Consider the following 15,429-nt stretch of genomic DNA (forward strand, 5'->3'; position numbering starts at 1 on the left):
CTTTCCCGTCCCCCACCCTCTCGGCTCCGCCTGGCAGCAACTCCGCCGCCGAGCGCGCGCTAGCCCGGCAAGGAGCGTTTGAGACCCTCAAAACTGCAAGTGCGCCCCAGGCCCCGCTAGCGGGCCTTTCCTCAGGTAACAGGCCCCCAGCCCGCCCCCTTGCCGCGGGTCCATTCTTACCTCGCCACCAGTACGTCTTGGACAGGTCGTGCCAGGTCTGATGCCGGGTGTGGTGAGTGCCGCCAGGGCCCAGGTGCGCCGCCTCGATGAGGCCCCGGCGCCGCTCTGGCTGCAGAACCACCTCCAGCTCCGCGAACGTCTTGCGGTGCCGCTGCCGCCGCTGATAATACAGAGTCCCGCCGCGCACCACGTAGCAGGCGGCAGCCTTGCGGATTTTACGCTTGACATTGCCCTCGGTGCCCGGCGCGTACGGCTCCCGCTCGTTCGTCAGGTAGCGCAGGATGGCCCGATAGCTTTCTTCGCTTGACATCGCGGACAGCGGCTCCGAGGGCGCCTGTCAGTGGTGGGGGAGGAAGACAGCGCACCAGCTCCAGTTGGATGCAACAGCAGCGGAGGCACTGGAGACAGGAACGGCTGTGCCTCTGGTGACCGCTCTTCCACGGCACCCGCAGCGCGAAAGGAGAACGGACTAGTTGGTAACCAGGGGGAACTGCACTTCTCCAGCGCGCGGGATCCACTGGCGACTGACAAAATGGCTGCTGCACCACCGGAAGTGACGCCAGTAAGGGCGGTGCTTGAGCTGGATTGGAGCGCACGGGCTTTCTGGTTTGATAGAGGGGATCGAGTGACGTCAGTGCTGCCGGCAGACATTTTGGAAGCGGGTAGGCCCTTCCTGCGATAGAGGTTAGAGGGCTTTGAGCAGACATGTTAAGTCCTGGCAATTTCCCTTTTTATTTTTTCCTTCTTTCCCACACTCAGAGGAGCCACGTGTAGGGGCTGGTGGTCAGCTGTGATCCCACCCGAGGCACCCAGAGAGGTAACTAAGTCCGGTTTTCATCTAACTTCAAGCCCCAACTTTAGAAAAGCGTCAGGTTTTGGGGTTCCTAGCAAAATATTAGCCTCTGGATACTAGACCAAAGACAACCCCTTTCACATGCAAAAACCAGTGAAGCGTTATAAAATCGATTTCTGGTAACTGACATTTGTTAAATCCAATTGCTTAACTCCAAACTACCAAGGAATGGTCAGGATTTTTCTGGAATGATCAGCATATATATGGTTTTCTACAAGTTAATTGCAATCGTGCTGGGAGGGGTAGGGAGAAGCTGGCACTAGTAAGGTTTATTTGCATATATTTTTACATAAGCTTAAGGAAGTGAACTCTCAATTTTAAGCCAATGTATGCTAAGGCACAAAAAGCTATGCAAACTGCTTTTCCCCCCTTGCGTTAAAGTCCTAATCTAGTTTCATGTAGGGTCAGATTCCCAAGGCCCAAAGATGAAAAATCTTTACCAGGCCTAGTATGTACTTAGGGTTACTCAATTCAGATTTAGGACCACAGACAGGAGAGGGAGAAATTAGAAGGTCAGAGAGTATTCCTGACTAGGGAAATTGAAAGCAGACATCCAGATCCACCGCTGGCCTATTTCCCAAGCCATTCCCACTGTTCTATATTTATCCCCTTCGTGCCTTATTATAAAGGGACCCACCTTGTGGCTCAGTGGCCTAAACCTCAGCCCTCCATGCTGGTTGGAGTCCCTACTGCTACACTTCCCATCTAACTCCCTGCTAATGTGCCTGGGAAAACGTGGCCCAAGTACTATGGGAGACCAGCCTGGCCCAGCCCCTGCCATTGCAACCCTTTGGGGAGTGACCCAGCAGTGATCCCTAACTCCACCTTTCAAATACGTCTTGGAGAAATGACAAAACTACTTTAGAATATCTTTAGTTGTAAAAACATCCCTCCAGGCCGGCGCCGCGGCTCACTTGGCTAATCCTCTGCCTGCGGTGTTGGCACCCCAGGTTCTAATCCCGGTTGGGGCACCGGATTCAGTCTCAGTTGCCCCTCTTCCAGTTCAGCTCTCTGCTGTGGCCCAGGAAGGCAGTGGAGGATGGCCCAAGTGCTTGGGCCCTGCACCCGCATGGGAGACCAGGAGGAAGCATTTGGCTTCGGATCAGCGCAGTGTGTTGGCCTTAGTGGCCATTTCGGGGGTGAACCGATAGAAGGAAGACCTTTCTGTCAAAAACAAAACACACACACACATCCCTCCAACTAAATTTGGCTTCTGCCAAAGAATGCATGAAGGCCCAAGAAACTTGTGTTATTGAAGTTGCCTTTGAGCAGATAGAAGTAAACATACTTTTAAAATATTCCTGGTAGGCGCAGGCACTGTGGCGCAGCAGGTTAACACCCTAGCCTGAAGCGCCAGGCATCCCATATGGGCGCAGGTCCTAGTCCCAGCTGCTCTTCTGATCCAGCTCTCAGCTATGGCCTGGGAAATCAGTAGAGAATGGCCCAAGTCCTTGGGCCCCTGCACCCACAAGGGAGACCCAGAAGCTCCTGGCTCCTGGCTTTGGATTGGCGCAGCTCCTGCCATTGTGGCCATCTGGGTTGTGAGCCAGCGGATGGGAAGACCTCTGTTTCTACCTCTAATAAATAAATCTTAAAAAAAAAATGCTTCCTGGTGGTCAAATTGTCTTCCTGAGCAAAACCTACACTTACTCAGAATAGGTGGGTTTTACTTCTAGCTCCTTCTGGGATACATAGGTCAGGTAATTCAAATTAGCAGTTCTGCTGTAGAACAGCAAGGCAGTGCTCTAAGGGCGACTTGTATTCTGTGTCTAAAAATTTATCTCATGTAGCTCAGGATAGAACTACACCTTCACCTAAAACCATGTTCTTCAGACTATTTGAGGCCAGTGCTGTGGCACAGGTTAAGCTTCTGCCTGTAGCACCGGCATCCCATATGGGCACCATGTACAATATGACATGGCTGTGTCCAAACTACTCTTGACAGCATACTCTACTCAAAAAGAGGCTCTTCCCTTATTGTATAGGATCAAGAGCAGGCAGTTGACAGTTTTAAGTACCTTTTTTTTTTTTAAGATTCATTTGAAAGAGGAGAGGCAAAGAGGTCTTTCATCCACTAGTTGACTACCCAGATGGCTGCAACGGCCAGAGGTGTGCCAATCTGAACCCAGTAGCCAGGAGCTCAAGGACTTAGGCCATCTTCTACTGCTTTCCAGACCACAGAAGAGAGCTAGATTGGAAGCAGAGCAGCTGAGACTCAAACCAGCGCCCATATGGGATGCTGGCATTGCAGGCAGCAGCTTTACCTGCTCCGCCACAACACCAGCCTAAGCACCTTTAACTCAGCTACCAACTAACTGCAGGAGATGAACAGAAGGCAAACTCAATCCAAAATAAACATGTCTGTTATGGGAAAAGATAATTTAACAAGAACAATCACTAAAAATATTTGCTTTCTGCAAACAGAAAATGTATCTTTTGATGTCTGTAATGTGCTCTATATTTCAGCTAAGCAAATATTAGCATTTAACCATGTAGCTCTTCTTTTCACCACTTCAACTAAGAGAACTACAGTAGGAGGCATTATTCCGGAAATGAACTTTTAAAAAAGGTGAATCCCTTTAAAATCCTTAACTCACCTATTACCAGGTAGGCCTAACATGCCTGTCATGAAAGTAAAAAATACAAAGCACAACCTAGAATCATACTCCAATTTTTATTTAAAAATCTGATGCGCCAACTTAGCGTTTTCCACCAACTCGGGGAGCAGAAACCTTCACAGGTTTTACAATCTTTTGCTTAGGTGCTGCCTTTGTAGGAGCCTGTAAAAAGATAACATTAAGTAACATTATTCCATGAAATTTGCTTTATCACCCTTCCTGAATGTGCAGATCCTGTATGCATCCTAAATTATTCTTAGTAATTTAACTGCACTCCTGAAATATTTTTTTTTTTTGACAGGCAGAGTGGACAGTGAGAGAGACCAGAGAGAAAGGTCTTCCTTCCTTTACCGTTGGTTCACCCTCCAATGGCCGCCGCGGCCGGCACACCGCACTGATCGAAGCCAGGAGCCAGGTGCTTCTCCTGGTCTCCCATGCGGGTGCAGGGCCCAAGTACTTGGGCCATCCTCCACTGCACTCCCGGGCCACAGCAGAGAGCTGGATTGGAAGAGGGGCAACCGGGACAGAATCTGGCGCCCTGACCGGGACTAGAACCTGGTGTGCCAGCGCCGCAAGGCGGAGGATTAGCCTATTGAGCCGCGACACCAGCCCTGAAATATTTTTTTAATGTATTTTCCCAAATGTTTAATGTTCACCTTTATAATAAAAGACGAAGATACTGTCAGAGATCGGAAGTGGAAGAAGACATCACTAAACATAACTTAGGGTTCTAAACTGTATTCCAAACAGTAAAAGAACATTTTAATTAGTTGATTTTAAAATTTCAGATTTAGCTATGGTTATTTAAAGTGGTAACACTGAGAGAAGTAGAGCAAACTGTTACTATTCAAAGCCTGTAATTTGTTTTTTAGGATTTATTTACTTTATTTGAAAGGCAGAGTTACAGAGAGAGAGGGGAAGAAACAGAGAGCGGTCTTCCATTGGCCAGTTTACTCCCCAAATGGCCACAATGGCTGGGGATGAGCCAGGCCAAAGGCAGGAGCTTCTTCCAGGTCTCCCACATGGTGCAGGAGCTCAAGAACTTGGGCCATCTTCTACTGCTTCCCCAGGTGCATTAGCAGTAAGCTGGATTGGAAATGAAGCAGCTGGGACTTGAACGTGCTCCCACATGGGATGCCGGCTTCTCAGGCAGCAGCCTTACCCACAATGCCACAGTGCCAGCTTCAGAATTATTTCAAAATAGTTTAAAAAGCAGGAGCCAGTCTTGTGGTACAGTTAAGCCATTGCCTTCAATGCTGCCATCTCTTATGAGAACCGGTTCGAGTGCCAGCTGCTTGACTTCCTATCCAGCTCCCTGCTAATGCACCTGGGAAAACAGCAGAGGATGGCCCAAATGCTTGGGTCCCTGCATCCATGTGGGAAACCTGGATAAAGCTCATGCTTTGGCCTGGCCCACCCCTGGCCGTTGCAGCCATTTGGGAGTGAACCAGCAGATAGAGGAAGATCTGTATTTCCGTAACTTTCAAATAAATAAATAAATCTTTAAAATAAAAAAAGTTTAAAAAGAGAAATCCAGGATCAGCATTGTGGTGCAGTGAGTTAAGCTGCTCCCTGTAACACCAGCATCCCATATTAAGCATTTTCTGAGTCCTTGCTACTCCACTTTCAATCTGTGCAAGAGAAAAGTCCCAGGTTCTTAGCTTCAGCCTGGACAAGCCCTGGCTGTTGCAGCCATCAAAGGAAGATTTCCTGTCTCTCCCTGTCACTCTGCCTTTCCAATGGAAGAAATGGTAGGAGAGTGGAAAATAGTGGGGGAGAGGGAAAAGAGTAAAAGCGGCCTGTTTTTCCTAATTCCTCTCTGAGACTCATTGCCTCCTGTAGAGAAATTTCTCTGGAGACCTGAACCATTCACACTCAAAAATCAGATACCAACATCATTTCCAATATAGCTTGTATTAAATTTTTAACTTATTACAATTTGGATTAAAATAAACTTTCCTGTTATATTCTTTTAAAAATCCAAGAAAATTTTTCAATTACCTTAGCAGCAGCCATTGCTGTCTTTTTAGAAGCCTGCTTAGCCTTTTTGGCTTCCTTGGCAGCCCTATAGAGTTAAAAATAACTTTAGTTATAAAGTACTTTACACCTTAAGGGTACAGGTATACCCATAATATCACTACAGCTCTGGGAAACCAGAGCTCTGGATAAGTGAAATTATCAGTCTCCCTATTTCCATTTATAGGCTTAATCCAAAAACACCAAGCATTCGTTAATAAATTTCATCAACCATGAAATCAGCTACACATGGGTTATATACTAACTTTACCATACACAGGATTTCAAAATAAACTTAAGACTATGAAATTATATGCTTTTGTATTATGACACTAAAGTATTATTATCAACAACCCCAATACGGATGCACGCATCAAAACAAAAAACCATCATATTAGGTTCCTGTACTTACAAACCCAATCATAATGTAAAATGCATCCCAATATAGCTGAATTGCTCCCAGTGAAGCATTCACCTGATAGCTTGTTCTCGTTGAGCCTTTCTAACTTCAGGTTTCTGATTTCTCTTGGCCATTATATCAGCAAGAGATGCACCAGTGATGGCTCTCTGGAATTTGACTGCACGACGAGTTCTTTTCTTTTGAATTTCTTCCTACAAAGGAACACCAAGATAGGAAGCATACCTATGAACCCTGCTTCATGAATTTGGAGGCAGAGGAAATTAAGTTGCAACATACCATTAAGGAAATCCATATTCAACAAAACCCATGATTTGAAATGAAATACACATAGGGATTTCACTTAGTGTTTAAATTGTTTATAACAAATCCTAACTAATTTTTTTTACTTTAAATAGAAAAAATTTATTCCAAAGTTTGGTTGTTACATTTTAGATGTATAGTACATATCAAAGCTCAACTAACTTTTTTATTCTTTTAAGATTTATTTACTGTCTCTCCCCTCTTGTCATTCTTTAAAAATAAAAGTGGAGTGACAAACAGAGACAGACAGATATTTTCCATTTGGTGGTCCACTCTCCAGATGCTAAGTACCAGGAATAACATCCACGTACCCCATGGGGTGGGCACTGCCTGCTGCCTTCACCCCAGGAGTGTTAAATAGTAATCTGTATCTGAAGCAGAGTTGCCAGCTTTCACATTGGCACTCTGACATGGGATGTGAGCATCTCAAGTGGTGGTTTCCCCTGCTACACGGCAAAGCCTGCCCCACCTATCTTTTTCTTTACTTCAAAGGACCATGACAGGCATATTCAAGCTAGGCAAGGATTTATGATAGGAAAGCCACCAAGTTAAGGGATATTCAGGACAAAGTAGAGTAGAACTGAAGCTTTCCTGCAGATTCTATAATGGAAATCTAAACACAACAGTCATATAAAATTGCTATGTACTCCAAAGGAAATTAAAACATTTCAAGAACTATTGTATTCATGAAGTGAACACGTTAAATTATCTTAGAATAGCAACATTTACCTGTTTGGTATTTTACCTCAAATACATTTTAAGACATTTCTTTTTGTGGCAAAATATGTAGACTATAAACGTGACCATTTTAACCATTTCTAAGAGTATGTTTTAGTGGTACTGTGTACTCACGCAACTATTATCATTATCTTTCTCAAGCTTTTTCATTTATCTTGCACCCATTAAACAATTTAACTATCTTTTCTATCCATTCTTCCCTCCCCATTCCCTAAGAACCTCTATTCTCTATCATTCTGAATCTGCCTATTCTGAGTACCTTATAAAGTGTAATCATGCAGTTTGTCCTTTTGTCTGGCTGTTTCACTTAGCATGCCTTCAAGGTTTATCCAAATTGGCTGGCTGTCCAGCTTTCAAGGCTGAATGATATTCCAATGTAGTAAAAAGAGCTGGAGCATCTCTAACCCCAAAACTCCAACAAAATCCAAAACGTTTTGTCCATTAACAGACTATAAAGGGAAAATTCTACACTTGACCTCATGTGACAGATCACCGTCAGGAAGTTCACTAAAAAAATACTGTACAAAATGACTTTCAGACTGTAAAGTATGTTACATATAAAAGGATTTCACGGTTAGACTTGGGCCCCATCCCCAAAGCATCTCACATATAAACAAATATTGCAAAAATTCTAGATATACAACACTTCTGGTCTCAAGCATCTCCATCTGGATTCTTTTCAACCAGAAGCTATTACAAATAACACCACACCCTTCAGTGTACAATGCATTTGTCTGAATCCCTGCTTTCAATTCTTTCAGATACATAATTAATAGAATTGCTGGATCCTTTAAAAAAAAAAGGCTTACTTATTTGAAAGAATGATAGGGGAAGGGAGACACTGACAGAATATCTTCCATTCACACACTTCCCATATGGCCTTAACGGTTAGGGCTGCCTAGGCAGAAGCCAGCAGCCCTGAGCTCCATCGGCTCTCCCAGTCACCTTATTAGGGAGTGGATCAGAAGCAGAGCAGCCAAGACTCAAACCAGCATTCTAATAAATCATGCCAGGGTTCTGGCAACAGCTTAGCTCACTGTGCCACAAAGGCCACATACACTGGGTCCTACTTTAACTTTTTGATTAAATGCTACGTGGTTTTCCATGCCAGCCACACCTTTTACCTTGAGCAAAACATAAGTGTGTCAGTTTCTCTACATACTCATCATTGAAAATACCCTTCTTTGACCAAAGCCACCCTAATGGGTCTGTCAAATCCACTTTTAAATGAAATCAATTTCTCTTTCCTCTGAACCTATTTATAGCTGATTTTCCAAAATATTCAGTTAGGACTCCCTAAACAATCAAATCCACAACAGTCCAAGCCTCCTGAGTACTATTTTTATTCTGCCAATGCACTTACCCTGATACTACCCTGAGCTCAAGATGTAGTAAGACACCATTTATATCATCCATCTTCCCTTCACTGTTTGATGCTTTCCTGTTTAACAAGTTCACCTACCCTCTCACTGAAATACACCTTCACAGAACAGAAAAAAACGCTCCCAGAACTACTTAAGAGATAGCCGCACAATATCAAAATGAATTCTACTTACCGACTGCCCCTTTTTATGTTTTCTTCTGTAGAGGACAGTCCAGTTTATCTGCCGAGGATTTCTCTTGGAAAGAAACGCAGACTCGCATTTTGCGTTAAGAAATTGGAAAACCTGGCGTGAGAAATTCAAATTACTCAAATATACAGAGTAGAAGAGGCCGAGCGTGAAGTCCTTAGGAAGCTATTATTCTAGCTCCATCTAATCATTTTATAAAAATTGTGGCCCACAGAGAACAAAAAGTTTGTCTCACACAGTTGTGCAGGAATCAGGTGGCACTACGAAAGGTTTTCTCGAGAGCAGGCAAACTTAAACTCAGCGAAAAGAGGGAGCGTCAAAATCTGACGGGCTTCCTGCTCTAGTCCCTCCCTGCATTCCAAGAGGACCTAGTGCCCATAAAACAGCCAGATACCTCGGTATCGCAGTTATTTGCCTTACACGAGAACATCAGAGCCACATAAACCCATCTTCATCTCCCACCCGGCTCACAGCCAGATGAAAGCTCAATACTGGTTCCACTTAAAGAGGTTTCCGACCCTAGCGTTCACTGCACACAAGTCGTAGCCTTCCGAAATCAATACTGACGTGGGAAGCGATCCCGCCTAGAATTACAACGGCCTTTCCTCCTGGAAGCACAGAAACTGCCCTTAGCCAACCCGGCCTTTTACCTTCCCGTCGGTCCTGGCATAGCGCCTCCCGTGTCCGGGATAGATCTTATACCCGCTGAAACTGCACAGTTCGACCCTGTAACGAAAAGCGAAAACCCATTAGGGAGGATGTCTACGGCAAGGGGAAGCCATGCCCAGGACACAGACGAGGCACTGTGCCCGAGGATGGGAGCGGATTGAGAGCCTCGCTCCTGCTTACTTCATGGCGGCGGCTCCCCGGGAAGAAGAAAGATGGCGAAGGGAAGGAGAGGACTATGGGAAGAGGCCTTATAGGGTCTTAGGGACTCTCCTCCCCGAACTCCCGTCATCGACGCAGGCGCTGGATGATGACGTCACGTCCGTGAAGTCCGCGTCGGTGTCTACGGTTACTGCTTTCTTCCGGAGGAATTCCGCCAGAGGCAGCAGAGAGGGCCTGGAGGCGAGAGGAGCTGGTAGTCACGCAGGCGGGGCGGCGGTTGGCTTGCAGGTCATTCCGTCTCCTACTGTCGGGAATTCTAGAGCCCGCCGTTTCCCTGCAGGAAACGTGACCGAGAGAAGGGTGTTGAGGTACAGCGGGTTAAGCAGCCTCTTCCATCCCTTATTGCAGTGCCAGTTGGAGTCCTGGGTGACTGATGGCCCGAGTACTGGGGTCCCTGCCATCTGTGTGGGAGACCAGGATGGAGTGTCTGGCTCCCGCCAGACCCGGACGTGACTGTTGGCGGCCTTTTGGGAATGAACCTACAGGTGGGAGATTTTCTCCCGCAGTATCCCCCGCCAGCGCGCGCGCGCACACACACACGCACACGCACACGCACACACTGCCTCTCCATCCCCTTTCTCTTTCTCTTCTCTTTCTGTAGCCCTGCCTTTCAAATAAATTTTTTTAAAAGGCTGGTTGGTGGAGGAAAGGATCACTTTTGGAAAGGCTGAGTGTGTATATGTGTGAAAATTTACAAGAATTATAAAATACGTACGAAAATATTAAGGGACAAAAACAACCAAGACACTTGTAAAGGAAGAAAAACTGCTGTGATTTGCTCTACCAGAAGTCAAGAATAATTATAAAACTATAGTAAGATAATTTAGATATTTTGGTATTGGCACAATGACTAACTGGATAGTGGGAATAATGCCAAGTCCAAAAACATCTTAGATATATATGAACACTTGATATGACCAAGATGCATATATATAATGCTAAGACAATTGCTCTCCATACCAAAAAGAAAAGAAAAAAAAAAAACCTGAATTATATCTTCATCTAGAAAAATCAACTACTGCTAGATTGCAGATCTAAATGTGAAAATCAAAACAAGTTTCTAGGCCAGCGTTGTGGCACAAAAAGTTAAGCTGCCACCTGTGACACAGGCATCCCATATAAGCACCAGTTCAAGTACTGGCTGCTCCACTTTCTATCTAGCTCCCTGCTAATGTACCAGAAAAAGCAGCAGAAGATGGCCCAAATATTTGGATAGAATTCCTGGGTTCTGGCTTCACTTGAGCCATTTCAGCCATCTATGGAGTGAACCAGCAAATGGATGATCTCTCTCCCTCTCTCTAACTGCCTTTCAAATAAATAAACTATGGTGATAGAATATGTGGGCTAACATTATCTAATGTTCTAGGCTGGCTTTTCTGGAAGTAACTGAAATTTGAAAAAAAGTTAAGTTTGAGATGCAAGATATTCATTACAGATAACTCATATGAAAAGAAGTGAGAAAATATTAGGCTCAGAAAGAATTTAAATACATACAGGCTCAACAAAACTTCAGTCAACTCTGCCAGGAGTTCTGGAACAATTATTACTGTAAGAATGTCTTGTGTTAGACTAAATGTTCAAGTTTCTTTATTGCTCCACCTTGCTCAGTCATCAGATATTGGTTCTTCCTTGGAAAGTTCATGACCTCAAATGAGATTCCCAGCATCTGAGCTAGGTCCTGTTGATAGCTAGAGAATAATGCCACCCATGCTTCCCACTGTTGGGCATCAAACCCTTGCTTGAAGGGTAACTTAGATACTTCATCTCTATCTACCACCCCTAGAAACAGTTAACATAGTGTGAGTTAGAAAAAAAAAATTAGAAAAAGACAACCCCTTAAAGGAACAAATTAATTCAAAGAAGATACTACACACCCATGGCAGTTATCTTATAGAAGTCTATGTGAAGGGCCAGCATTGTGGCACAGCAGGTTAAGCCACTACCTGTATTGTCAGCACCCCATATGGGCACTAGCTCAAGTACTGGCTGCTCCAATTTGGATCCAGCTCTCTGCTAATGCACCTGGTAAAGCAGCAGAAGATGGCCAAAGTCCTTGGGCTCCTGCCACCCACATGAGAGACCAGGATGGAGTTCCAGGCTACCAGCTTCTTACTGGCTCAGGTCTGACCGTTGCAGCCATTTTGGAAGTGAACCAGCAGATGGAAGATATCACTCTCTCCTTCTCTCTTTAACTCTGCCTTTCAAATAAATCTTAAAAAAAAAAATGGCAGTGCTCAAAACTACAAATGGGGGCCAGCACTGTGGCATAGTGGGTTGAGCTGCTGCCTGCAACACCAGCATCCCATATGGGCACTGGTTGAATTCCAAGCTGCTCCTCTTATGATGCAGCTCCCTGCTAATGTGCCTGAGAAAGCAGTGGAGGATGACCCAAGTGCTTGGGTCCCTGCACCCATGTGAGAGACCCAGAAAAAGCTCCTGGCCATTGTGGCAATGCGGGGAGTGAACCAGCAGATGGAAGACCTATCTGTCTCTCCCTCTTTCTGTAACTCTGACTTTCAAATAAACCTACCTTAATTAAAAAAAAAAAAAAACACATAAATGTCAAGTAAAACAATGAAAAGAATGTGGAAACATTGAGTGCCTTTGGAATGAAATAAGAGTCATTCTTAGTTTCTTTTAAAAGCATTCTCTGCTCAGGTGTGGAAACTCTGCCTTTTTAAACTCTACCACTGAAGTTCCCTTCAGGCTTTCAATCAGACTTTCAAGCATTGACTTCAGGGAGTGCTTTGAAAGGAATGTCTACTAACTAGAGTAGAAATTAGGTTTAAAAATTATACATGGGGCTGGCATTGCGACCTAGCAGGTAAAGCTGCCACCTGCAATGCATGCAATTCATGAGAGTGCCAGTTCAAGTCCTGGTTGCTCCACTTTTTTTTTTTTTTTTTTGTCAGGCAGAGTAGACAGTGAGAGAGAGAGAGAAAGGTCTTCCTTTTTGCCTCCAATGGCGCTGCGGTCGGCGCACCGCACTGATCCGATGGCAGGAGCCAGGTACTTATGCTGGTCTCCCATGGGGTGTAGGGCCCAAGTACTTGGGCCATCCTCCACTGCACTCCCGGGCCACAGCAGAGAGCTGGCCTGGAAGAGGGGCAACCGGGATAGAATCCGGCGCCCCGACCGGGACTAGAACCCAGTGTGCTGGCGCCACAAGGCGGAGGATTAGCCTAGTGAGCCACGGCGCCAGCCTGCTCCACTTCTGATCTAGCTCCCTGCTAATGCATCTGGGAGAGCACCAGAAGATGACCCAGGTTCTTGGGCCCCTGCCATCCATGTGGGAGGCCAGGATGAAGCTCTTGGCTCCTGGCTTTGCCTGGCCCAGCCCTGGTCATTACAGCCATTTGGAGAGTGAACCCGTGGATGGAAGACCTCTCTGTGTCTCTGTTTTTCTCTAACTCTGCCTTTCAAATAAATAAAATATTAAAAAAAAAAAAAGTTATACACGGGGTAGGTGTTGTGACTAGTGGGTTAAGCCACCACTTAGGGCAGCTGCATCCCATATCAGAGTGCTGATTTGAGTCCCAGCTACTCAGCTTCCCAATCAGCTGCCTCCTAATCTGCCTAGAAAGCAGCAGCAGATGGCTAAAGTATTTGAGTTTCTGACACCCACATGGAAGACCTGGATGGAGTGCCTGGCTCCTGGCTTCAGCCTGGCTCAGTTCTGGCTGTTGTGGTCATTTGGGAAGTGAACCAGTGGACAGAAGATCAATCTATTTCAAATAAATAATTTTTTAAAATTATATACTGCCGGCCAGCGCCGCGGCTCACTAGGCTAATCCTCCGCCTTGCGGCGCCAGCATACCGGGTTCTAGTCCCGGTCGGGGTGCCGGATTCTGTCCCGGTTGCCCCTCTTCCAGGCCAGCTCTCTGCTGTGGCCAGGGAGTGCAGTGGAGGATGGACCAAGTCCTTGGGTCCTGCACCCCATGGGAGACCAGGATAAGTACCTGGCTCCTGCCATCGGATCAGCACGGTGCGCCGGCCCTAGCGCGCCGGCCGCGACGGCCATTGGAGGGTGAACCAACGGCAAAAAGGAAGACCTTTCTCTCTGTCTCTCTCTCTCTCTCACTGTCCACTCTGCCTTTCAAAAAAAAAAAAAAAATTATATACTGCCGCTTGATATTAATGGGGCCTGTAATGCTTCCTGAACTGAGAATGAATCCTGAGACTAGAAAGGAAGAAGGAAGCTCTATATAAGAACAAGTGTTTTGGGGCAACTCAATATACAAGATTCCAGACTGGGGCAAATGAGCAAGATTTTTCTCTGCAAGGTAACAAAGTTCATACATTTTTTTAAATGGAATTTAAAGTGTGTTATGTCTTTTTTTAAAAAAAGTTTATTTATTTATTTGAAAGGCAGAGAGTTACAGAGAGGGAGAGGCAGAGAGAGAGAGTGCACCCATGTGGGTGCAGGGGCCCAAACACTTGGGCGTCTTCTGCTTTCCCAGGCCATAGCAGAGGTTGGATCAGAAGTGGAGCAGCCAGGTCTCGAACTGGCTCTCATATGGGATACGGGTACTGCAGGCTACGGCTTTACCCACTGTACCACAGTGCTGGTCTCACAAAGTTCATACAGTTTAAAATCTAATAGGGAGGGGCCACAGTTTAAAATCTAATAGGGAAGGGCCCTGCACCTGTATGGGAGACCTGGCTCCTGGCTTCAGATTGGCCCAGCTCTGGCTGTTGCGACCATTTGGGAAGTGAACCAGCAGATGGAAAATGACTCTCTCTCTCTCTCTCTCTCTCTGCCTCTGTAACTCTGCCTTTCAAAAAATTAATATCTTTTTAAAAAAAAATCTAACAGGGAGATGAGGTAGGAGTTTGTTTCACAGCATTCCTTTATGCTTTAGAAGCTAGCCCTTCACCCATCCTGCTGGTCCTCCTGACCTTATCAGGAAAACATGATAGCACTTAAGCCCTGTGACCAAGGAGCAGTGGCAGCTAGACTAACAAGTGACCAGTGTCCTCATGACAGAGCAGTTAAATTGGAGGGTGTTACTATGGTTTGTTTTCACAACAGCTATAAAGTATACTTTAAAAACAAAAATTCTAAATGTGATCAAGCTTTCCTATCTACCAATCATAGGAAATACAGGGGCAGAGGATTATGTAAGTGACTCCACAGGGATACAATTGGTGAAACCTAATGTATGAGAAATAGGATCTCATAGTTTCTTCACTAACATGAAAACAGAGAGAGATTAAGCCTATATATACACGTAAATAATTTGCAGGGGATAGTGTGAAAGTGTGGAGTCCTTTCTTTATGGAACTGGAAAACAGTGACATTCAAGGTAAAAAAGGGATCCAATGTTGTGGCATAGCAGGTTAAGCCTCCACCTGTGATGCCAGTTCAAGACCTGGCTGCTCCACTTCCCACCCAGCTTTCTGCTAACGCATCTGGGAAAGCAGTGGAAGATGGCCCAAGTCCTTGGATCCCTACACCCACATGGGAGAACCAGAAAAAGCTCTGAGCTCCTGGCTTTGGCCTGGCCCGTCCCTGGCCATTGTGGCTATTTGAGAACCAGCAGATGGAAGATCTCTCTCTGTCTCTCCTCCTCTCTGTAACACTGCCTTCCAAATAAATAAAAAATAATTTTTAAAAAAGGTACTAAAAGAATAAAGATATTTCCTTTCTTCTGAAACCTATTGACTTTCATAGTATTTTTCATTTGCTATTTAACACCATGCTCCCTCAAGTGGGGATGTTTGCTCAGTGAGTGCAGACCTCACTAGTTCCTTGACTTATGTGTTTGTGCCACATGGCCCACCAGCTGTTGGGTCCCAACAGGCATTCCCCTAGCTGGGATGAAAAAGTAAACTTAGCCATCT

General features: G+C 45.4%; 2 protein-coding genes and 1 long non-coding RNA gene across 3 annotated transcripts in view; 1 reads left to right on the forward strand and 2 right to left on the reverse strand.

Annotated features, from left to right (window-relative positions):
* ZBTB11 (zinc finger and BTB domain containing 11) overlaps positions 1-853 on the reverse strand; it is a 38,827-nt gene extending 37,974 nt beyond the window's left edge. The window contains exon 1 of the mRNA XM_002716730.5: positions 181-853. Within this exon, the coding sequence (XP_002716776.1) occupies positions 181-490 (310 nt within the window). The 5' untranslated portion in view covers positions 491-853. The remainder of the gene's footprint in view (positions 1-180) is intronic.
* LOC138849266 (uncharacterized) lies at positions 1-4,338 on the forward strand. Its single transcript, XR_011387826.1, has 2 exons — positions 1-997; positions 3,953-4,338. It is a non-coding gene; the product is annotated as an uncharacterized lncRNA (long non-coding RNA).
* RPL24 (ribosomal protein L24) overlaps positions 3,689-15,429 on the reverse strand; it is a 27,083-nt gene continuing 15,342 nt past the window's right edge. The window contains exons 2-7 of the mRNA XM_002716729.5: positions 9,547-9,859; positions 9,348-9,423; positions 8,683-8,793; positions 6,143-6,279; positions 5,653-5,716; positions 3,689-3,813 (exon numbers count right to left, since the gene is read on the reverse strand). Coding sequence (XP_002716775.1) covers positions 3,733-3,813; positions 5,653-5,716; positions 6,143-6,279; positions 8,683-8,793; positions 9,348-9,423; positions 9,547-9,551 — 474 coding nt within the window. The 5' untranslated portion in view covers positions 9,552-9,859 and the 3' untranslated portion in view covers positions 3,689-3,732. The remainder of the gene's footprint in view (positions 3,814-5,652; positions 5,717-6,142; positions 6,280-8,682; positions 8,794-9,347; positions 9,424-9,546; positions 9,860-15,429) is intronic.

Source organism: Oryctolagus cuniculus, chromosome 4, assembly GCF_964237555.1.
Source record: "Oryctolagus cuniculus chromosome 4, mOryCun1.1, whole genome shotgun sequence".
NCBI classification, from domain to species: domain Eukaryota; kingdom Metazoa; phylum Chordata; class Mammalia; order Lagomorpha; family Leporidae; genus Oryctolagus; species Oryctolagus cuniculus.